The sequence below is a fragment of the Takifugu flavidus genome, chromosome 5, assembly GCF_003711565.1.
Source record: "Takifugu flavidus isolate HTHZ2018 chromosome 5, ASM371156v2, whole genome shotgun sequence".
Lineage (NCBI taxonomy): Eukaryota > Metazoa > Chordata > Actinopteri > Tetraodontiformes > Tetraodontidae > Takifugu > Takifugu flavidus.
This window is the reverse complement of record NC_079524.1, coordinates 10,488,080-10,511,105: the sequence shown is the minus strand read 5'-3', so window position 1 is coordinate 10,511,105 and position 23,026 is coordinate 10,488,080. Positions and strand designations below refer to the sequence as shown.

The 23,026-nt window shown below is 49.3% G+C and overlaps 2 protein-coding genes across 5 annotated transcripts; both read right to left on the bottom strand.

Moving 5' to 3' along the window:
* Positions 1–61: 61 nt before the first annotated feature.
* adora2aa (adenosine A2a receptor a) lies at positions 62–8,909 on the bottom strand. Of its 4 annotated transcripts, none has more exons than XR_008950549.1 (4): positions 8,722–8,908; positions 2,889–3,509; positions 981–2,062; positions 62–300 (listed from the first exon to the last, which is right to left on the bottom strand). XR_008950549.1 is itself a non-coding variant. In XM_057032731.1 (4 exons), exons 2-4 carry the CDS (start codon positions 3,218–3,220, stop codon positions 247–249), a joined length of 1,332 nt encoding a protein of 443 aa, XP_056888711.1. In that variant the 5' UTR covers positions 3,221–3,509; positions 8,722–8,908; the 3' UTR covers positions 62–246. The 4 variants fall into 4 exon arrangements, 3 of the variants coding, with proteins under 3 accessions (XP_056888711.1, XP_056888710.1, XP_056888709.1); XM_057032731.1 differs by having other exon boundaries at positions 1,117–2,062; XM_057032730.1 differs by having other exon boundaries at positions 62–2,062; positions 2,889–3,474; positions 8,722–8,909.
* A 365-nt stretch (positions 8,910–9,274) lies between these two features.
* On the bottom strand, positions 9,275–22,746 carry specc1la (sperm antigen with calponin homology and coiled-coil domains 1-like a). The gene is made up of 16 exons (XM_057032714.1): positions 22,442–22,746; positions 18,064–18,226; positions 17,838–17,973; positions 16,126–17,762; positions 15,844–16,051; positions 15,696–15,769; positions 15,448–15,623; positions 14,978–15,141; positions 14,790–14,908; positions 14,620–14,710; positions 14,109–14,198; positions 13,848–14,007; positions 13,500–13,602; positions 12,307–12,423; positions 12,032–12,091; positions 9,275–11,952 (listed from the first exon to the last, which is right to left on the bottom strand). The coding sequence occupies exons 2-16, from the start codon at positions 18,187–18,189 to the stop codon at positions 11,863–11,865; spliced, it is 3,351 nt and encodes a 1,116-aa protein (XP_056888694.1). The 5' UTR covers positions 18,190–18,226; positions 22,442–22,746; the 3' UTR covers positions 9,275–11,862.
* Positions 22,747–23,026: the final 280 nt, after the last annotated feature.

Below are 23,026 nucleotides of genomic sequence, written 5' to 3'. Positions count from 1 at the left end.
CCCACCCCACCCTTAATAACACCAAGGGATGCCTGGAGCTGGATAAATGAGTCTGGGAACATTTTAAATTCAGCACTCCATGTAGCACAAACAATTTATTTAGACTGCATTATTGTAGGTGGTTTGAGAGACAGACGGCTGCAGCTGCACAGTGACGAGCACTGAAAAGAAATGTGCTACAGAGGCTGGCAGCACGTTCCGTCAACCTCACAGGTCCCTCGGATGGACCCGAGCAAGTGCAACTTTTCACGCAGGAGTGCACACGATCCTCCCTGACATCCTCTGGGTGTGTCCGTATCCCTGGAAAAAAAATCTATCAATAATTTAATGCTTTAATCAGAAAATTTCCAACTGCACAGAGGAAGCAAAAGCACTGATGCACCATTTAGTTATTTTAATCCCTGCTTTCAATCGATTTTAAATACAGACGTGAACAGCGAAGACATTGTGAGGTCATCGACAGTGAGGCAGCTTCTGCTCTCATCCACCATAACCAAAAACAGTGGTGAAATAATGTATTTGTGGTTGTGTTCTGCATCGACAGGAGGGCTGAATATACAGAGTGGATTTTAGTTTTGTTGGCCAAGCCAGCTGAAACTAAAGAAAAAAATAATTATATATATATATAAAACCTACACTGTTGCCACAGCAACATTGGAGACCCCGTAAATGTAACTACGCATCACAGGAACACGGACGGGCCACTTCTGTGCATTTTATCCAACACATTCCCATAATTGTCCTGCTTCCAGCAGTAGATGCACTAAAAGCATTTGTGGAACGTTTTATCGCAGCATGACAGACGCGCACACCAGGAAGGAGTGTGTGTTCTGCATGTATGGAGCCTGGAAACCACAATAAATACCAATTCGGTCACAGTAAAATCCCTGTGGGCGGGGCTTAGCTGGGGGACAACACCAGTGCTAGTGCTAATTAAGCCTACTTGTGAAGAGTTGGTTTTTTTTAAATAATAATCATACCATGATGTAATCACACATAATTAGCCACCGCATCAAAACGTCCGCTTTGACTTTAACTCCCGCCTGTGAGCGTGTGTCAGGACATCAGTGCCGGCTCAGTAAAGCAGCTATTTGATTTCTGTTCATTTAATATCACCGAGGCTTGTGCTGAACCGATGTCCTGCTTGTCCGTCGTGTTTTCAGGAGGGCTGCTGCTCTGCTGTCCTTCCACGTGCTGCTGGTTAGCAAGCGTGGAGGTTTCGCTCTGCTTGAGGGCTTGCAGTGGACAGGAGGTCACGTGAGGACAGTGGGCGATGATGATGGACAGAGGAGCGTGGGACACTGCTATCAGACCGCCCCGCATGGAGATCTCTGTAGGGCAGTGGTAGGAAATCTCACAGCTGCTGCTGCTGTGCTCGTTGAAGAGGTCCATCCTGAGGCCATTTGTGTTGCGTCTGATGGAGTCAGTGACGCTGTTGTGAATGGACGTGCGTCTGCTGCCGCTGCTCTCCAGCTGCGGCCGGCGGCCCAGGATGTGGCGCCTGATAATTTTGCGGAAGGTTTGCCTGAACTCTCGGATGCGGTAGGCGTAGATGAAGGGGTTGACGACAGAGTTGCCGTGGGACAGGATTATGGCCGTGTACATGATTAAAATCGGCGGGCGGTGACATTTGGGACAGAAGTAGGTGAAGCAGTTGATGATGTGCAGGGGCAGCCAGCACACTGCAAAGAGCCCCACGATGATGGCCAGAGACTTGGCAGCCTGGACCTCCTTCTGCAGCGTGGAGCCAGATCTTTCACCATGGACAACTTTCAGCTGAATGAGCCTGAGTTGGTGCCGAGCGGCCATGAAGATGCACAGGTAGATGCCCAGCATCAGCAGCAGGGGGATCAGCACGCAGCCAAAAAAGTTGAAGTAGACCATGTAAGACATGAGGACCACCTTTTCAAACAGGCACTTGACCAGACCCGGGGAGCAGTATTCGGAGGGTTCAGGTTTTACATGCCAGCCCATCATGGGGGTCAGGCCGATGGCGATGGACAAAACCCAGCAAATGGCAATAATGCCCTGTGCCCGCTTACCGGTCACCAAGCTGTTATACCTGGAGAGAAAAGAAAGGAACATCAGAAAACCGCTGTGGAACCAAGGAGAGTGGCGGCGTCGCCTATCATAATAGGATGCTACAAAGTCAAAGCCGACTATCGGCAGGGAGTGAAAACCTCCACGGAGGGGGTCCAAAAGTCAAAAATAGACTGTGGTGAACAGCGTTGGAAGACCGTTCCGCATCCCTGCAGTCAAAGTACAAACAAGGTCTTTAAGTAGTCCTCAACGGAAGAGGCTATTTTGAGTGTGGCTGCAGTTCAGTGTGGGAGAGCAGCTGAGATATTTGTCTTTGCTTTTTCACATATTTGAAATGTTGAAGTGCAAAGGTTAATGTCGCAAAAACAAGCAGACACACACACACACACACACACACACACAGATACACACACACACACCCTGCAACAACGCATCAGTAATGTGAAAAACACCATAAGACCCCTCACGGAGCTGAGAGCTCTGTGTGGAGGGGAAAAAAGGGATCCAGATTCAGATGAGGACGCCGTCTCTGGGGCTCCACACAAGCCACCTTCACCTAGTCTTAAAGTTTTAACAGCAAAATAAATATTATTGGATTGCTCGGAGGGTTACACAGTAAAACATACAAGAGTTCCAGGGGGACGAAACCTCAAGAGAACGTTTGCTTCTAGACATATTTATTCAGCTGAGGCTCAGACGTCAAGTCTTGCTAAACAGATGTTAAAAATTGGAAAAGCAAAATTGAATAAGGGGGGGAAAAACTGCTGTTTTTTAAAAGATATCGCGGGGGGGGGGGGTTATTTCAAAATTCATGAATTCATCATGTCCTGTTGCAGTGCTTCCCATACCTGAGCGGTAGCTTGATGGCGATGTAACGGTCGATCGCAATGGCCAGCAGGCTGAAGATGGAGCTCTGGGTGAGGACCAACACGAAGCAGGCGATAAACAGGCAGCCATAGAAGTTGGAGCAGAAACCGGTGCTGATGGCGATGGAGAACGGAATGGCCAGGACGCCCACGGCGATGTCCGCCACCGCCAGAGACACCACGAAGAAGTTGGTGATGGTCTGCAGGTTGCTGTTGAGACACACGGCCCAACACACCAGCACGTTGCCAAACACGGAGAACACGGCGATCAGCAGCTCCAGGACGATGTAGGTCATGGTGTAGGGGTCCAGCATGATGGCACGAGCGGCGGGACAACTGATGAGGAGCGAGGAACGCTGACCTCAAGGACCATAGCTGCAGCCTGGCAGCCAGTGAGCTCAGCCTGCTCTCCACCAACACTTTCGGCCGCGTGTGGAGGATCTCTCTCTCCCAGCTCAGCAAACCATCGCCGAGGCTTCAGATCCGAAAAAGCTCCTCCGCTGTCCTCGCCCCTCAGATTCGTCCCCTCAGCAGCGTTTTCCCATGATGCTCTCCAGGGCCTGACGTGCTGCCAACAACACACATGGCTGGAACGTTATGCTGCTGAAGACGGAGGTGCAGAAATGGAAAAGAGGAAATGTCTTTTTATGATAGGGGAAGTGACTTTCGACAGACGCACCAAAATCAGATATGTCACGCCACCTAAAAATAACAATTTCCTCCCAGCTATCGAACAGAAACTTAGTGTGCTCGCCAGAATATTGGCCAATCGCAGCGAAGTAAGACGGGTTCGACGGCCCAACAAAAACAGACATCAAGAGGATGTTTCCCAACTCCCAAACACACTGATGAACTAGATTAATATTCAGTTTTAACCTTCCCTGACTCTGCAGCGGCGCTGGTGGAACACGGTGTCCAATGGAAATCGAGAAAACGAGTGCAGGTGGCCCCCACACTGCACTTTCGTAGATTTGATCACATCCAGTCACAGTGTGACTATTTAAAATGCATGAGCTTGAATTATCCGTGTAGTCGTGGGGGGGGTTTCACTTTTAGAGAAACACAGGGCAACGTGTAATCTTGGTCCACGAGATTAAAACTGGACAAACAATCACAAACACGACGGGGTTTATTTATCTCCCCCACAATCAAGCACCACGAAAAGAAATATAAACCACATCAGAGGCAGCGTGAAGAAAGCAAATGTTATCTTTACAAAAAGAGAAGGTTAGAGTTTGTGAACAGGCTGGAAAAGCTCAGTGTGCTGATGATGTTAGTCGGAAAGCATATTTATTGATTTTATTGCTGACACGGCTGCTTGATTGGTGCGTTTGCTTTGCAGGGAGGGACTTCATGCTAACTTCGACAGAGATTTAGGTTCATTATTTCAGAAAGGTCTGGAGCTCAAACTGATTCGTGGCAAGAAGAGGAAAAGCAGTTGTTTGAAATGTGATTGTATTTAGAGGGATGACGGCAAACCAGGACGGACTTTTAAAATCCTGATAAGACCGCCATTGTGCTAAATAAAACTGAGTTTCTGTCCCTTCAGACGCTCAGGCTGAGCTGGGGTTGATCATCTAAAGAGCAGGTCTTTCCCAGAAGTGAAGCTGGTAAGAAGGAAACCAGAGACATTGATGGCCTTGGTCATATTGTGGTTTCTGGACTATTGGGTCAACCCAGAACTCACAAGTTCAGACATCACGCTTTCGTTTCGTCAAGTCTGTGTGTGGCTCGATCCCATGATTCTTAAGCCCCGATCCTGTTTTGTGGCGGTCCTTTTTTTTCAATTGGATTCCTGAAACATGCATTTGGCGTTGCAGCTTGTTAAAACATCTCGTGCATCTGTGCGCCCAGACCAAAGATCCCAGAGGACAGCAAAGGAAATGATGCTCCACACGTTGATTCTCCCATGCGACTGCTGCGTCCCACAATAACAAACTCCAGGGATTCACAGATAATCGAGGGAAAGAGGGTTCTCTCTGAAGGACTGGCCCATAATTCAACTTTAAAAAAAACATATTTGAAAACCTCCCCAGAAGAAGAAGAGGAGGAACGAGCATCACTATAACAAACCGGCAGTGTGTGGCGCTCCGTTTGGGTCCTGATGTGGCCGCACGATCAACATTGCCACTTCCAGATTAATTCAGCAGCTGTAACCCCCCCCCGCCACACACACACACACACACACCACACACACACACACACCACACACACACACACACACACGCACACACTCACATAATCGTGCTGCGTTTCCCCGAAATCAGACATCTTTTACTGATTTAGTATCAGACTCATGTTACGCATTTGATAGTTTTGCATTAGAAAATCTTCTTGTTTCCTTTTATTTGTGTTTGTATTTATCATTGGGGGGAAAGAGGCTAAAAAATAAAAACAAGGTGAGGAGTCTTCTGGTTGTGACCAGTAGGGGGCCTTATAGCGTACCCCTCATTTTCTTGCCGTATAGTTACTGTTTTTTCTTTAACTGTTCTAAAGCAGCTTCCATGACGACAATGACCGACACTGATAAAATATGTTTAACAGGTTTGGTGACGGCAGGAAACACATTATCTGTATTTACGTAAATGTAGAGTATTCAGAGGAAAACGTCACCCGAGATTGTGCGTGTCGTGTCCACAGTTGTGGTCACATGAGGTGGCTTAAACTCACACCATCTGCACGTGGATCCTGGTGCACATCCTGCAGCGCTGCGTAAATACGACACGGGTAAATACAGCGTACGGGAGTCAAACGGAGGATTCCTTTCCTTGCAGAACAGATTCCGTGGTACCCTTGGGTTGTATAAGCTACGGGATGCTGCTGCTGGTAACCATCAAACATCGGCTTCCTGTTTTCGGGGTTTGGGTTTTGATATAATTGACACATTTGCTACAGTCGACCATCGCATCCTCCTCTCTGAACTGGGCATTACTGGCACTGCTTTAAGTACGTAACTGGGCCTTCAGCTAGGGTGCCGCGGCAACGCCAGCTTTCGCCAGCTCTCCACTGGCGTCCCCCAAGGATCCGTGCTGGGGCCGCTGCTCCGTGCACGACTTTGCCGATCATCCGCCCACGTGGTTTTTCATCATGCAGATGACACCCAAACTGCATCAGCACGGATGACGGATCACCTCCCCCAACTTAACCCTGCTAAACCTGAGATTCCCGTTTCTATTCGCCACAACAGCGACGTTAAAATTGACAACTTGTCTCCTTCCCAGACTGTTCCAGGTCACGGTAGACGATCAGTGGGACCTTCTCTGGCCACGTGGCCCCGGTCTTTGCCTTATTCCACAGAAAGGTCAGGCCACTCCTAACCCGGCTGCTGGTACAAGACATGCTGATGTGCTGCATTATCTACTGACCCCTCTGCTGGGTGTGTGGCTGCCACACTCATCGGGGCCTGGTCTTTAACCAATCGGGGCTGGCTATCATCAGCCCACCGCTGATCAAGCTCCACGGGCTATCTTTAGCTGCCCGCATTAAGTTCAAGTCACAAATGTTGGCCTACAAAGGACGAGCTGGATCAGCTCCCTCTGACTCGAACAATCCTGTCCCAGGACACGCTGCCCCTCGTCCGCCTGGCAGAACCGTCTGTCCAGTCTAGACTGTTCTGGAGCAGCAGCCCCACAGCTCTTCCAGGCCCTTTCCCTCCTCTCCTGCTGCAGTGCGCCAAGCTCACGGTCAACCTGGCCCTTCACTCCATCTTGCAGCACCTGGACTCCCCGGGAACCTACGCGAGGATCCCTGTACACAAACTGCTGCACCTCAAGCCACCAGTCTGTCAAGCTGATCAAGTTTGCACTGTGGACTTCTAACCTTAACTTAACTGCTGCTCTTGCACATTATAGGAATACTCATTACCTATTCCTTACTATTTATATATATATATAGATATGTTTTATCTTATTTATCTTATTCTAGTGTTTATTGTCTTCTCTATGTTGAATGTTGCAGCGTCACACCGAGACAAATTCCTAGCTTGTGTAATACTGTGTACTACATGAACAATGGCAATAAATAAATCTGAAGTCTGAAGTCCAAATATCAACTAGTTTCTTGTAATCGTTCTCATCTTTGGCCTCTTTTCACTTTCGTTTTCTACCACCTTTGTGCGGCTGACAGCTTCTCTTCACGCGTCCGCCCCGTCGGCTCCACATACCTTCAGCTCTGGGTTAGAGTTACTGCCCCGGGGACTGTAGGGGGTCAGCGACAGGGGTTAAAGTGCCTGCTTTGTAATGAACTCTAAAATAAATCTGACTGGCGGGGGACGAGCTCGCGCAGACCTTTGACCTCAAAATTCTAATCAGTTCATTCTTGAGTCCGACTCGTACGATGCGCCGCCGGGCTGCTCGGTGGATGTGGAGCCCGGGTCAAAGGTTTGTCAGGTTGGTACTAAATTCTGTCTTTGTAAAAATAAAAAATAAAAATAAAACGTGAAGGAAAAAGTGAAGGAATATGTTTATGTGCAATGCAGAATTAGTGGGATTAGAGGCCCCGGCTTGATTAGGGATTAAGAACCAGAATGAGGCGAGAGGAAACCTAAGAAAGGGCTTTATTTCCTCGACTTTACTGCACAATAGTTTCCGATGGTGTGAATGGACGTGAGGAACAAGTACAGCGCGGAGGTTACGCAAGAGTGGAGGTGGACACGGCGCACGGGGACGGAGACAAAGGAGGGAGGGCGCTGTGGAATGGTGGCGAGGACAGGCTGAGGATGGGGCGTGAATAAAAGAGGGGCGGCAAAGATGGAGTGTCATTTAATCTCTAACAAAAGGAACCTGAGAGGTGTAATTAGGGGAAAATAAAATAGGGGAGCCTGGAAACCGAGGTCCCTCGACCCCAAAAATCAGCCTGGCCTCTGTTTCACCCCCAGTCGGCGCAGTCCCCCCTACCCTCTAGGTGGCGCTATAACACCCCAAAACCCATCAGACATAAACGGTGCTTAATTGTCCTGAGGTTGGGTCACCTGATGGGCCCCCGTCCGGCGACACCGGACTTAGTTTCATAGATTTGGTCTCGAATTTTGGTGTCTGGTGGAGTTTGGGTCACAGCTGGGAACTGTGAGATAGCTCAGGCGGAAGAGGGCGACCCGCTGCCGGACGCGCACACGCACCGCGCGTCTGTCAGGAAGCTGCGGAGAATTTTCATCGGTTTCCTTCTCAAAGTTAAAGCCGTGCACATCCTGCACCAAAGGTCTGCCTCCTCCGCGCCCGTGCCGCAGGCCGCCAGGCGTCACACGCACGTCTATCCGGACCTCATGCACGCCCATGGGGTTACTATTCCACCAGTATAGAGCATTAAACGTGACCGGGGCGGAACGTCTGACGCCCAGTTGCACTTTAAACACCATTAAATAACTGCTCGTGGTGACTAAACCGCGCGTGAAGTCTGGATTTGCGCCAAACGAACCCGAGTGGCACACGCAGCATCCCCAAAAATCAACATTTATCCCCAAAAACTCAACATTTATCCCCAAAACTCAACATTTATCGCAAAAACTCAACATTTATCCCCCACTCTGACCGGCCGATGCTCACTCCGCGTGACTAAAAGTTGATCACTAGTAAAGTAAAGCTTCCTCATTTTAGGCTTTTGAGATACTTGTGAGGACATGGGGGATGCAAAAGCCCCACTGACTCTATGGCCTGTGTCATCACTTCCTATCATTAGTGTTTTATATGTTCTTTACTGCAGTCTAATCCCCCCCCCCCCCCCCCCTCATCTAGGACCGCCATTGCTGCCGGGCTCTAATAAAGTGACCAAACTCTACAGATTTAAGGAATGAATTCTTTTTTTTTTTTTTTAAAATTACCTTCACAGCTCGACGTCGGCCGGTGACACTCCCGACACGTGAGGAGGGTGGCGCGCGTCCACGTTGACGTCGCTCAGCCCGAAACTTCTGCTCCCAGCCAGGGAGCGGTTGTAAAGGGAGGAAACAAAGCGCCGCGGCTGCTGCACAGATGAGAAGTGCGAGGGAACAGTTTGCAGCCTCACTATCTCCCCTCACGCACGCATGCACGCACCTCCCTGCAGCTTATCGGGTTGTTTCCTCTGCGGGGGCGGGTCAGCGCCATCGCGGGGCGGTGACGTCATAAACGCCGTGCCAGGTGTCTGTGAGCTAAACGGGCCTTTAATTACATATTAATTAGTGCATGTGTTTAAACTTTATAGAAACTGAATATCATTAAAGGTTTAAAGGCGCTTTTTTCTTTTGTACTATCAGACTTTGTAGCTGGATAAATACACAGAAGAGCAATAATGAGCAGCTTTTAGCCAATTAAGGAGTCTGATTGATTAATACTGGGTTGGGTTAATGTTCTAAAATGGAGAGAGACAATAAGACTAGAGAATGTCTGCGTCAATGCTTTGGTTTTTTCCTCATTTTTTAATAACTACTGCCAGAAAAACAGCAACATAAAAACCAAACAGCATCTTTTAACAACTGATTGAACATTTGTGTGTACTTAATACTGTAGCTTAATCCCTTTACACATTAACGCACACATTTAACTCATTTAGCTTCAATTTAGCAATCTGTCGCTAAGAGACGTTTCAAAACTGCATGGAAACAAAACCAACCTCCTCACTGACTGAAAAAGCAGCAGGGTTTTTGTTTTTTAAATATAGATATATATATATATCTATATATAAACTAACCAGGCAACGTGGGAATAAAAATACAAAATAAAGCACGTTCAGTGGAATTCTCAGAACTCTTTCAAGTAAACAAATAATGTAGCGTGATGAAGTGGACCAATAAAAAAAGCGCACAATAAACACACTGTTCACATTTGCTTTGATTGTTGTGTAAAGCTAATATACCCAGAGCTTCGGAATACACGTCCCTCATATCTGCGTCATCTGGGCCTGGAGTGTGCCCTCATCCCTCCGACCTCTGGGTCCCACCAGTCACTCACCACAGGCGTGTCCGCACGCACACACACACAGATGTTGTTCCTGATGTTGCTGCTGATAACAGCCATCAACTCAACCAGCAACTCAACAACTGGACTTTAGACAACTCAGTTCACAGTGACAAGCATCTGTCTGGGGGGGAAGACCCACGGCTCACAATGACACTTTCACCGAAAGAAAGAGGAAATTAGTATTAAAAACAAAAAAAGCTTATCTCAGTGCAGTTACAACTTACTGTAGTGTTATAAATACGTTTGCACACATGCGTAAAGCAATGAATAAATAGTGAATCTGCAGAGGTGAGCTAAACCCATAGCATTACATGCTAACACTTTAAGTCCGACCTATCTATTACTAAACTAGTTAGAAGACACTAATGTAGGCAGCTTAGGCGCTCGTGTGTCCTGTAATGAGCAAGTGGAGGCTGCATAAACACACGAATAAATGGTATAAAAAGTGTCTTCATGCGGCTGCAACTGCTGACAAATGCTACGATTAAAATGTGCGGAGCGTTTGATAAATGTTAGCGTGCTCGTTAGGTCTGTAGCTTATTAACACGATGAATGTGAGGACTTAAAGTGTTAATATTAATGCTTCCCAATGAAACCAGAAATAGTAAATGGTGTAGCACAAAACCAAATAGCTCTATGGTAACATAAGTTAGTGGAAAACCAGCTGGATATCACCGCATCAACGCTAACATGTCAAATTAAAACGAGACATTCGGCTGCTTATTTGCTTCATTTCGTAGATGCAAGATGGGAAAATGATGCACTCTCATGCAGGCCTGCAAGTGCTTGGCTTAGCATGTAAACCAGAGGAGCGACCGCTAGCATGGCTCCGTTCCAAAGATAATAAATATGTCACATAACTGTGAAAAGCCTAAAGTCCTGCGGTCCGTCTAGAACACACCGCTGATGCCCGATAATGTAGGCAATCTGTTCAGATTTAACCTTTAAGAAAAAAACAACATCTCAGCAAGCTAAACAACCTTCATCACCACCTCAAACACGTGCTGTGCCGATTTACAAAAATGTGTGTGAGGTGCAATTAATGACAAAAAAAAACAGTTTTGGTGTTAAGTGAAATCGGGGCTCTGAACGGTGCCGCCTGGTAGAAAGAGCGAGGCAGAAAAGCACGAGAGTGGCATCACTGCTCTCATCCAACATGTGCAACATAGTGAATCCCCATCAGCTTCAATCACTACGTTAACAATAAGCTGCATTCAGCTACAGGACTACGTGCGCAGGATTAAAGAAATCTTTTTTTTCCTGCATGGAGCCACTGTGCGGGACACTTTCACCTCCAGGATGGGGGAATTTAAGGCTAATAAAAACTCCAAATCCCATTTGGGGTTGCTAGTAAAGTCAGTACACGTCAAATAAATATTAGTGATTGAAAGTTTGAGTGTTCGTGCTGCTCAGCGAAGCGTGCGTGCGTGGGTTTTATAGGCTGGAGCCATTCCTGCGCTCGACACGGCAGCAGTCATGCTGCCTGCAGCAGCGCTCCCTCTGGAGCAACGACTCTGGGAACGTTCGGCTTCGGGATCTGTAGAGAAAAGAAGGTAGCGAGCGTCTCCCGCCTCCAAACTCCGACAGGCACTTCATCCTGAGCCCGAGGCATCTGCAGCGTGCCGTACCGTGTGGAAGACTGGGCGTGAAAAGGCCGTCTGAAGCTCCTTTCAGAGAAACTATTCAGCGCTGGGGGGGAATTCCGACCTCACTGCCTTTTGGTTTGTGGCGTTCCACAGCAGCTCAAACCGAGAGAAAGAGTATTGTAAACATCAGTCTGCAACGTCGCTGAGCTAAATGTGAGGCGAGAAACGCTCGCAAGGGAAAGTGGAGTTAAAGGCACCGTTTCTTGACCCTCGTTGCCGCTCCGCCGTTTCACAAACAGCCCTTTAGGTGCGTTCCTCCGCTCAGCTCCTTCCACGCCGCGCTGTTAGGAGCTGAGCGGGGACGGCGTTGTTGAATGTCGGTGACGCGGTTATTTCTGGGGTGGGGGGGGGGTCTGCCGGGCGGGGAGGAGCCCGGAGCAGTCAGGTCTCAAAGTACTTGTAGATTGCCGTAACGTAGGTCATGACGCTCTGCCAGTCTGGCCTCTCTGTGTGCACCATGTCGTTGATGTCCTGGAAACCAGAGCAGGAGAAACAGTGGACGTGAGGAGGGAGGACCCACAACCGGCTCTGATGGCGCTGCAGAACTTACCAAAGTGCATTTGATGCCCACACTCTCTGCAGCCTGGAAGGCCAGAGTGAAGTTCCTCCTCTGCGATATGAAGAGAATCAGAGTCAGTGACTGGTATGTGGTGTACACAGACCACAACACCGGTGAAGGGAGGACGGGGGTGCAGGCGAAGTACAAATTCTACCTGAATTTGCTTCATTGTTTAACAAAATGACCAATAGCAACCTCTCTGTGATGCCCACTCCCATAATCATTCGTCCCTGGGTTTACTGATGGAGCGCTGGGTCACTACTTGCCTTCTCTTGGCTGGTGAGTTCCTGGTATGGGATGTGTGCAGGCAGGTAGGTGTGCAGCACAGCGCAGAAGGCTAGGCCGTCATTCCAGCTGCTGCTGAAGTTTGTGATGTCAATGTTCTGAAAAGCAAAAAGTGTGCTGAGTTATCGCCAGAGCACAGACCAGCTGCTTTTATCAGTCCACACTCTTGAGATAAAGCAGGGCGGGACAGGCCGGGTCCGCCTGGTTAGCGTGCTAATTTCAGCTGTGCTAACGTTGAAAATTCTAGGTCAAACGCTGCTGAGCTAAGACGTTCCAGCCTTTTATCCCACTGAGGCACGACTACGGGCTCTCAGCTATATGACGCTCATAAAGACAGGGTCCTCATGAAACCATTAAAAATGATTTAACAACAATGGAGCGCTGAATTGAGGACATTCTCCGAACAGGACTGTAAATCTGCGACTGTAAATTCTCCTTGGTGTCAAACCATCGGTGGTTCAGAGGATGTCACATGTTCATACCAGGCCGTTAAAACACACAGGATGTGTTAAATGTTGCGCACTTCCTGAAAAAGACCCCGGCTGTCATGGAAACCACAACCTATGTCAGCTAAAAGGGGGTAAACATCACCGCACCTGTCAATTGTCCTTTTTAGAGCTATTTCAAGTCCAATGCTGGGGTGTGTGTTGTCTCTGGTCAGACATTCTGGCGTTGTCTAACTACCACATGCAACGACCCCCTGATGCCGTCTGTACCAGGGCTTTAAAACATCAGCGTCAGGCTGTCAGCAGTGACCTGTGACCCCAGTATCAGAGGGAGAGGAGCAGGCTGGTTTGATCAGAATTTAAGCTGAGAGGGCCAGAGAGGCAAAATGGGATCTTCAATCCTGAGGGGAGAGCAGGAAGTCTGGTCTACCATTCCATCAATACACTAATATGTTGACAACATTTCCACTGGAAATTATATCAGGTGCAGATGTGTGGCAAGAAAACAACATTCAGAGTGCGCTACGCTAGCGGAGGCTAGCGGAGGCTAGCGGAGCCTGATGGACGCTTTCGTTTCATTTTCAAAACTCTTATTTACTGTTGCTGACGTCGGCATCCCCACAGCCACAACAACACGCTGAAACATCTGGGACCCCGTGACGCAAAACTTGGACTCGCTGCCACTTCCAGGAGGGTTCTGGTTTGAGGTGAGGTCATGGGTTCGTTACCTGGTAGCCCTCAGTCTTCTTCTGACACCACTTGAGCAGAGCATTTCTCTTGGAGCCTCCGTACTCTCTGGCCAGCGCCGACAGCGGATCCTTCCGCTCTTCTCTGTAACACAAACACGGATGATGTATAGACAAGCAAAGACATTTATATTGTGTTGGTTAGACAAACACATGCATTAGGGACGTTATACGTCGTCATGACTACGCTCAAAGAAACAGGAATGGAATGTAACCAAGCGCATTTGGAAATAACATTTAAGGGGGTTTTTGAAGATGAAAACTTCATTTGAACTGATGATGATTACAATATGTGAGAGGATTTTGCTGAATTGACTCTTCTGGTGCTACCTTAGGCGGCTACGCGTCGTAGGGGTAACAGAAGCTGTGGGGGAGGAGGAGGACAGAGACAGCGGGGCGGATGCAGCGCTCATCGCCATCAGGGAGGTGGAGGAGGCCCCCTCCGAAGCCGACATGTCCCTCTTCATCTCCTCACTGCTCCGCCGGGACACTGCTCAGGAAATAGGAGGCAATTATTGGATTTTATTCCCACTAATCCGGTGGCAGAATTAGCCCGCGGCAGGTTTGCGTGGCTAATGTCGTCTCTCTGACCTGAGATGGTTTTGGCGGAGTCCATGTTGGAGACCCTCTGGAGGGCGGATGGAGGCCGGCTCGCTGCGCTCCCCCTGAGGAGGTGCTCAGCTGTGGACAGTATTTACATCACATATGACACAGCGTCTCTATAAGGTCCTTCCTCTGAAATATTGTCAGGGAAGAGCTACATTCCAGACCCCGTGGATGCAGGAAATACGGACCAACGAGGCTTCCTCGTCCAGAGAAAACAATAAATCAGAGGGAGAGGGGGGGTAACATGGAGACTATGGTCCAATCTGCACGTTCGCATGAGACATTTGAACTCATTACTGGTGAGAATGAACTGAGGGAAACTTCAGAGTATCTGCTGCCTCATTATTGCTCCTCGTTTTAACGTTTGAGTGCTCAGGATATGAAGTCAACAGGCTGCGAAGGAGCTCCGGGGTTCACCGAGGGGACAGTGAACCCGGTTAAAGAGCAGGATATGATAGGTTGAGTACGTCATTGATCTTATCCAAGGTTCACCCACCTGGTATGGTGATGTCTGTGTACGTGGGCCTCTTATCACCGAGGGAGGAGAGGGGCTTAGCTGCTGACATCGACCCGCTGATGGAGTGTCTCTGAAGGGGCAAAAATACCCCAGATGAGCATTAAAGTGCCCTTTTAGAAATGCAACCCCCCCCCCCCCGGTCAGAATACCTGTATGGGCGAGACAGCGGCTGCCGGTGGCGTCTTCATAGGGCTGGGGCTGAGGGGGGTGCGGGGCAGCGGGGCGGCTGAGGCCGTCGGGGTCACGGAAGCACCGTTGGAAGGTGGACCTGCGGGGGAAACGCGGCCGGTTCAGATGGCGGCGAGCTTCCTCGTGGGCGGCGGGGAACCGGTCGTACCTTGTGAGGCGCTGTCAAAGCTTTTGATGAGCGTTTTGACTGTGGGGGACGGCTCAGAGGAGGTGGAGGACCTCCGGCTCAGACCCATTCCCTGTCGGAGAGCGGCCAGGTCTCTCTCCACCGCGTTCATGTAGTTATACACTCTGCCTCGCTCTTCATCCTGTCTGGAACACACACACACACACGGTAATACCGTCAGGTTGTAAACTCACAGCCCCTGACCGTGGCGTGCAAACTAATTCAGTTTATATATTACGTGGAAGAGACATTTATGGAGAAACTGGAACTGAAAGTGGGTCTGCAGAGGCACTCTATCAACTGTGGGATCCTTCAGAGATAAACGAATACAAACGAAGCGTAAACAACCATTATCGCATAATCAAATAAGCAGCTTTAAATCTGCCTTTGTTTACGGAGAGAGGACAGGCTGTGTCAGCGCGACCACGGGAGCGCTCCTAAGTGGCTCTTACTTGCGGCTCTTGACCTCCTCCAGCTCCTTGCTCAGCTTCTCGTTCTTCTCCTGGGCCTCCTGCAGCCGGCGCCGCAGGTCGCCGATCTCTTCCTGAGCTTCCGACTTGATGTCGTTGGCGATGACGACGGCCGTCTGCAGGTCGGCCTGGAACTGGCGCCACTCCATCGACTCCTCCTGAAAGCAGAAGCAGCGGCCACATCAGTGCTCCGCTTTCTCCATTCGCCCACTGAAATTGTCCGCACGCACCCTCAGCCGGCGGTGGAGGATCTTGATCTCTCGTTCCATGTCATGTTTCTGGTCCTGCAGCTTCTTCACCGAGTCTGAAACAGAGTCGATAGAAGACTCGGAACTTCGCGGATTCGAAAAGGCACCGGGAACAGGGAGACAGACTCACTCTCCAGGTCTGTGATGATGAGGTTGTCGTGCAGCTTCAGAGCTCGGTGCTGCTCCACCTCGTCCTCCAGCTCAAAGATGGTCTCCTTCATGTCGGCGATCTCTGTCTCCTTCTCCTGCAGGTCCATGCGCTGCTTCTCCAGGGCGCGCTCCTGCTCGCTCAGCTGCCGCTGCGCCTGTTCCTGGAACTCCCTGTATTCCCGATCCAGCTGCAACCACAGGAGAACGTGTACAGCGCGGCTCTAAACAAGAACAATCAGAAGCTGAATCCACTCTCTCTTACCTTACTGAAGGTCTCCTGCAGGTGGCCGAGGTCACTGTGCGCTTGCTCCAGGCCCTCCTGTAATTTCGCCGCCTTGGCCTCGGCCTCCTCCTTCCCCAGACGCACGCCCTCCAGCAGCTGGCAGATGTCGTTCTTGTCCCCGGCAGTGTGGAGCGAGTAGAGCTCGGCCACTCGCTGCCTCTCCTGGTCCAGCTGGGCCCTGCAGCGGCTCAGCTCTGCCTGCTCACTGCTGACGGCGTCCTTGTACTCGTGGAGCGCGGCCTCGACGGCGGCCCTGCCCTGCCTCTCCGACTCCATGATGCGCTCCATCTGGTGGTTCCTCTCCTTCAGCGCTCCGATCATCTCCTGGGCCTCGGCGTTGTCCTGCTCGGCCATCTTCAGCGTGTTGGACAGGTGCTGCTGGACACCAAGCAGCTGCTCCCTCTCGAAGCGGGCGTTTTCTGCCAGGTCTGCGTAGCGCTGCTCCAGCTCCATGTAGCGGCCGCTCTTGATGTCCTCCTCCAGCACGTACGATACATGATGCTCATCCAGCAGAGAGCGCAGGTACTCGATCTGCCGGCCATAGAGCTCAAGTTTATCACTCTGCTGGCACAGGGAGTCCATCAGGATCACCTTCTCTTCTCCCAGACGTTCGTTCTCCCCGTTCAGCTCCTGGGTGATTTGCTGCAGGTCGGCCAGCTCCTGTAAAGTGGCCTGGAGCTCCTCAGCAGTGCTGTGTTGGTTCTCCTCCATCTGGTGAATGCGCTCGGTCAGACAGGCCACGGACACTTCGCTGGCGTTCCCGCTGCTACCTCTCCGAGAGCGCTCCCTGCTGGGCGCGCATTCCGACTCCGACGACGAGGACGCCCCGGAGGGGGCGTCCAGCGCGTCGTCGCTGGAGGTGACGGCCTGGTAGACCTCGCTAGATTCGCTGTCAAGATTGTCTGCCGAACCTCCGTGCTGGTGCCCTGCGAGCAGGTCCTCTAAGGAACCGGGGGCGGATCCCTCCACTGAAGAGGTCAGCGTGCCCGTCCCCCCGCCGTCACTTTGCCCGCTCCCTGCAGCCAGGTCGGGGCTGAGGGACGCGTAGCTGAACAACTTGTCCGAGCCGTCGAGCCTCTGTTCCAGAGAAAAGCCCAGCGCGTTGAGCCGATCCTTGAGCATTCTGTTCTCACTCTTCAGCAGGTTAAGCTCCTCTCTGATGGCCTGGTTTTGCTCCTGTAACAGAATAAGTGTGGACTCCACGTCGGCGGCCGTGATGGCCGACACGTGGGGCTTCTCCTCCTCCTCCTCCTCCTCCTCGGGACCTTCCTGCAGCTCCTTTCCTCCCAAACCAAGCTGGGCCCTCATGTCTCTCAGCTCGCTGCGTAGGTGGAGGATCTCCACATCTTTGCTTTTAGCCAAACCCAGCAGATCTTTGACTTTGGCCTCGAGGGCAACCTTATCACTTATCTGGCCGTCTGATTTAGATTTGCTCATGCGGCTCTCAGACTCTACCAGCACCTGGCTGCGTGAGCGCTTCCCCGAGGCTGCGTCCCCCACCACCGTACCTGCCGCAGACTGCTTCTTATTGGCCGAGGCTCTGGATGTTCGCAGGCGGTCGCGTGTTAAATTTGTCTCCTTGGTAACCGAAGATGTCAAACGCTTGGATGTAGTACCTAATAAAAGTACACAGAAAGTCACGCCGCACTTCCAAGAGAGACCAGAACTGAGTAAAAAGGAAAAAGCTGTACCTGATGTTGTCTTTGGTTTGTCTAGGGTGCTAGCAGTGGTCCCAACAGACGCTGTTCTCTTGGTCTTGGCGACAGCGTTAGATGGTGTGGGGTTCCCTCCGGCCATAGCTGCTAAAAGGTCATCGCTGCTTTTTACCTGGAGGCAGAAATGTTGACAGTAGCCATCACGCTCTCCATAAAATCGGATACATTTCCACTAAAATGGCGTCAGGAAGCGCAGTCTTACCTTAGAAAGAGGTGCTGCTGTGCTGCTCTTGGATACGGGCTTCCCAGTGCCTGTGGTACCGGCGACCTCTGGCTTCCCTCGCTCTCCGCTCGCCCTACTCACCGCTGGCCGCACCGACTTCTTCATGCTAAGCCCTCTGATGCCGGTTCATCTACAGCTCGGTCTGGACGTAGAGGAGGGAAGGAAAAAGGTGAAGAACGTCAAAACGCACAGCGAAAGCTCCAATTTTTCACAGAGGAAAAAAATGATTTCCGCCAACAGAAGAGAAAGAAACCATTTTCATCACAGCGAACGCCAGAAAACGTTTGTCAGCTCCTGTCGTCTGATAAACAGACGCTCAAACGGCAAAATAGCTGCAGCTCCAACAGCAGAATGGTAGCTAGCAATAAGTGGTTCAGACCTGATGACTTTAATCCTGGTAGATTCACGTTCAGGCGCACCCAGGAGGACCACCCAGGAGAGGAAGTTAGGACCTGTTCCTCCACTAGATGGCCCTCCTGTTTGTGATATGGAATCAGCTGCAACAACAATCACACAAATAAGCTTCTGGGTGGGTGGTTCAGGAGGCTGTCGTGTGTTTATCCGAGGGGAATGAACCGAGCAAAAAACCGCGGTGCCGATCCAAAAAAGGCAAGAACCCATCGCATCGGACATCAAAGTCAAATACTTTTCAGCAAAAAGAAGAGTCTGTTAGTCTGTTGCCGAGCAACCGACATGCGGGGCGATGGATTCCATTGCTACCTGCCAAGAAATCATATTAGGCCATGAAAGTTGGAACCGCCAACTCAAACGGGATCCACCTCCTGGGCACGAAGTCTTTATTTACCCCAAAAGGTTTCGTATAAAACACCTTGAAGTGTTTCAGCTGGCAAAGAAAGACGCAACTGTTGTAAAGGCCGCAAACACATAAAGAACGCACGTCGGAAAGACGGGAGGTTCTATTCAGCGTAGCGGAGTGATGTCACGAGCGCACAGCTGGAGAGGAGGTGCAAGTATTTTGCCACAGATCTGGAAGTCTGTGTTCTGAAGGTGCTGAAGAGGAAAACAGGAGCTAAAGTTATTTATTTCTTGGAGCAAATCCAACCCAAATTAATGTCCCAGCCAATAATCTGCTGTTTTCTTGAGGGTTTGTTGATCGATTCGTTTCGTGGCAGGAGGTCAAATTCAGAAAAATAAAATAAATTAATCAGGAATCTTAGCTACACAAATACAAATCTGATCGTGTGACCACCAAAAACTGGTCCAGTGTGGAGACTAGTTCATCATCAGGGTGTTTTGGTTCTGGACGAAACACGTCACGCGTTCATTAACCACCTCCGACAAGAAAAACACAACCACCTGCATCACGTGTAGGAAGATAATCTTTTCCAGTCATTCGGACGCTGCAGCTCTGTGATCCAGATGTGCAGCGCATTCTTTTCACAGATCCGTGTGGCGTTTCACTAAAGAATGCACAGAATAACTCTCTGAACATGCAAAACGCACCATAGCTGTATTTTTGGGCTGTCGTTGAGCACGAACGTGTCTGCTAATACAGTGGGACCTCTACTTACGAAATTAATTGGTTCCGGAAGTTGTTTCGTAACCTGAAAATTACGTAAGTAGAGGCGCGTTTTCCATGTAAATGCCCTAATCCGTTCCAAGCCCCCAAAAATTCGGACATCATTTTTTTTATAAATCATAAAAATGCATCAAAACATGTAACAAATACATGTTACACTTAGGTTACCGCACAATAAATGTAGGAATTCAGTGCAAGGCTTCTCCAGGAACAAAATGACTTTATTACAGGCTAATCTTACATTAGCCGTCACTACTAGCAACGAACGCTAACACTTGTGGTAACACCGCCATCTAATGGACAAACATACGAACACCCACAATAAATAAAAGTTAAACGAAGGCGACGCTGGGATGCACACAAACTGTACAGATTGACGTCCCTCCTAGCAAATGCAGCTCGACACGTGCACACGCCATGTTTGCGTACGCAAAACTCCGCGAGCGGCGAGTAGCAGCGGTAGCGTATTTTTGCCTTTCGTATCCTGAAATTTCTTTCGTAACAAGAGGAAATATTTTCCCGTTGAGACGTTTCGTAACCTGAAAATTCCGCATGTAGAGGCGTTCGTAAGTAGAGGTCCCACGGTACTGCAAACGGTGGCTAAATCAGACGGTCGTGATCGTGGTTCGACGCTCTCTGGCCTGCACGTACGACCTCCTCATAACACATGTGGAAGGGTGTTGTCGGTTCCAACGTGTGAGCTGAACAACTCAACAATGTGAATAGTTGAATGTGTGTCAAAGCAGATGTGTGAAAAAGAGCCGCACGCTCCAGTTCAGCCCTTTTCTTTGGGTCTGAACGGGCATGAGGGTGCTGGCCGGGCCCCAAAAGAGCAGCAAACCGCAGGTTTGTCCTCCCCAATGGAAAGCTTCTGTGGGTTTAATCATCCATGGGATAAACTAGAGTGAGCACGTCTACCAAAACTGTGTGTTTTGTTTTTTGGGGGGGTTAAAAGTCTGATCAACCGTGGAAAAACAAGACCATGAATAACTTTGTCATTGGTGACTCAATGTTGCTCAGCTGACCACTTACAACATCTTTCTGTTTTAAGAGCTTAAATCTCTCACAGTCTCAAATAGTATCCAGGGGACCATCTGACCGCATTCATCTAGTGAGGATGGACACTGTCGGGGGGACAATATAACATGGCACCATAAAATATACTAATCTTACCTCATAGATGTAAAAGGAAAAGAAAGAGTAAGCAACAAGCTAACCCAACGCTTGGTTCAAATTAAATAAAAGATTTAATTAAAGATGGGTCTCATTTAAGAAGAACCCAAAAGGAACAGTGGTCTGTGTGTGGTTTTCCCTGTACAGACAACTGATTAAAGCACATATCACAGATGGGACAAAAGCAAGACAGTGGAGAGAATGAGCTGGGGGTGGGGCGCTGGACCAGAAACTCATTAGGACTCTTTCCCTGCTCCCCCTTCTGGATTCATGCTTTAACCACGGGGGAGCCACTTCCGAAGCAAAACACCAGCTTCCTGCAGAGGCGTCTCCATTAGAACAGAGAGCCGTAGAGCCTGAAGGGGTGACTGTGTGTACAAAGACAAACAGGCTCCGGTCCAGCACCAAACAGAGAGGACACTGTCAAACAGGACGTCTTTTACTTCCATGCTTATGTCTGGAGTGCAAAAACATTTGCTGATACAACTATTCAAAATCACAAGTCGACTACAAAGTGTAGACACATTTCAAACTCGGTGACTAAACTGTGTCAACCTATTCGGTTTTATTCTTTCACATCAGTGAATGTCCCCATGGTTTCTTTGGGAAGCATTTATGATTCCTCCTTTAGCAAGATGAGGATGGCAGAGCCAAGTTGATGGTTTTCAGAAAGATGATTTCTAAAATGGTACAAAGTATGTAACACCGACACGTCCCGCCGTAGCTGATGACTTCTCTTTGGCCAGTGAATAACTATTGTTCATGGCTAAACCTTTTTGTTGTTGTTGATCTGAGCTAAACCCACATCAGCAACATTAGCAGAAAATGCTAACATGAAGTCTAAAAGCCGTCATACACCAACAGCTTTTCCAAACCACACCGTTTGGCAAAATGGAGCTACCCGACACTCTTAGCGAGCAGTCGGCTTTAAAATCTTGTTTGAGTATAACTAACGACTTCAAAAACAGCGAGCTCGGTTAGCTAGTTAGCAAAGTGAGGCACGCAGGGAATGCGAGTAATTTCACTTCCGGTTTGGTCACGCACTTTCAAAACAAAGCAAACATGAACAAAACCTCACACCGAAATCAAATATCTAACATACGAGAGGCTACATTTCACCAGGGTAAAGTCCTGGCAATAAAAATGTCTGCTATAAGTCATGCTGAGTAGCGTGTGGTCCCATTACAAGTTTACAAAAATGTACATTTCTTCCCTATAGACTCGACCCTAAACCAGCCAAAAGAGTTCTGCAGTTAAAACTACTTTTTATTCCTGATAAACCAGAATCTAGTAGTTGCATACACACGCACGCACTTATTGACAGCGCTGGTAAAGCGTTGCACAAGCTTATTTTGAAATAACTGATGGCTGTCCATGTGAAGGTTTCTGCCTTGACAACTTACCTAAAAGCGATCTAAAACCTGAATCATCTACAAACCCAATGAAAGACGCGAGTCTGGCAAATTAAAACAACTTTGGTTGTTGATCCCGCTGCTTTCACGGGCATCTAGTTTCCCCTTAAGCTGTCAAAAAGAGAAATGGCAGCTAAAGGTGCTAGCGCCGCGGCTAATGCGCCTGCTAACAATGTTAGCATAGCCGGCATAAAGGCAGCGCCGTGGCAACGAGCTGATAAATCCTCCATACCTGATGTTTCCTCGCTTCTCTCGGTTGGGCTGCTGATAAATGGCCGATGGTGGCTCATTGGCGTTCCACGGGAGCCCGCTAATCCTTCACCTCAGACAGCGGCGGGCAGCATCGCTATCGGATATCAGCCCCTCTTCTGGCAGCAGCAGCCGGCCGGACGATCCTCTGCCCCCTCCTCTGGTTGCATCATCTCAGCATCCCCCTCTGCGGGCAGGAGGGGACACTCAACTGCCTGCAGGGGCATCTCCAGGTCCCACCGGGGCATTTATTACCTGCACATGTTGGTGCTGAACCCGAGCGGCTGCAGCCGGCTGATAATGTGGGTGAACAACACCCTCAAAAAAACGACATTTAAAAATAGAAAACTGCATAAAAAGCATAAAACTCGATTACACGTAATGCAACAGAGCGAAAACCTCATTAAAGTATGTTTCCTTTCATGCTGAACTTGTAACATTAACCTTAAACTATTTAATGCAAGTTAGACTTAAAGGCGATTGTCCAGGAGAAGCATTTAACATTTGCTATACAGTTAATTCATACTTTAATTTAACTTTATTTAGTGTCTTTAACAATCAAGATTGT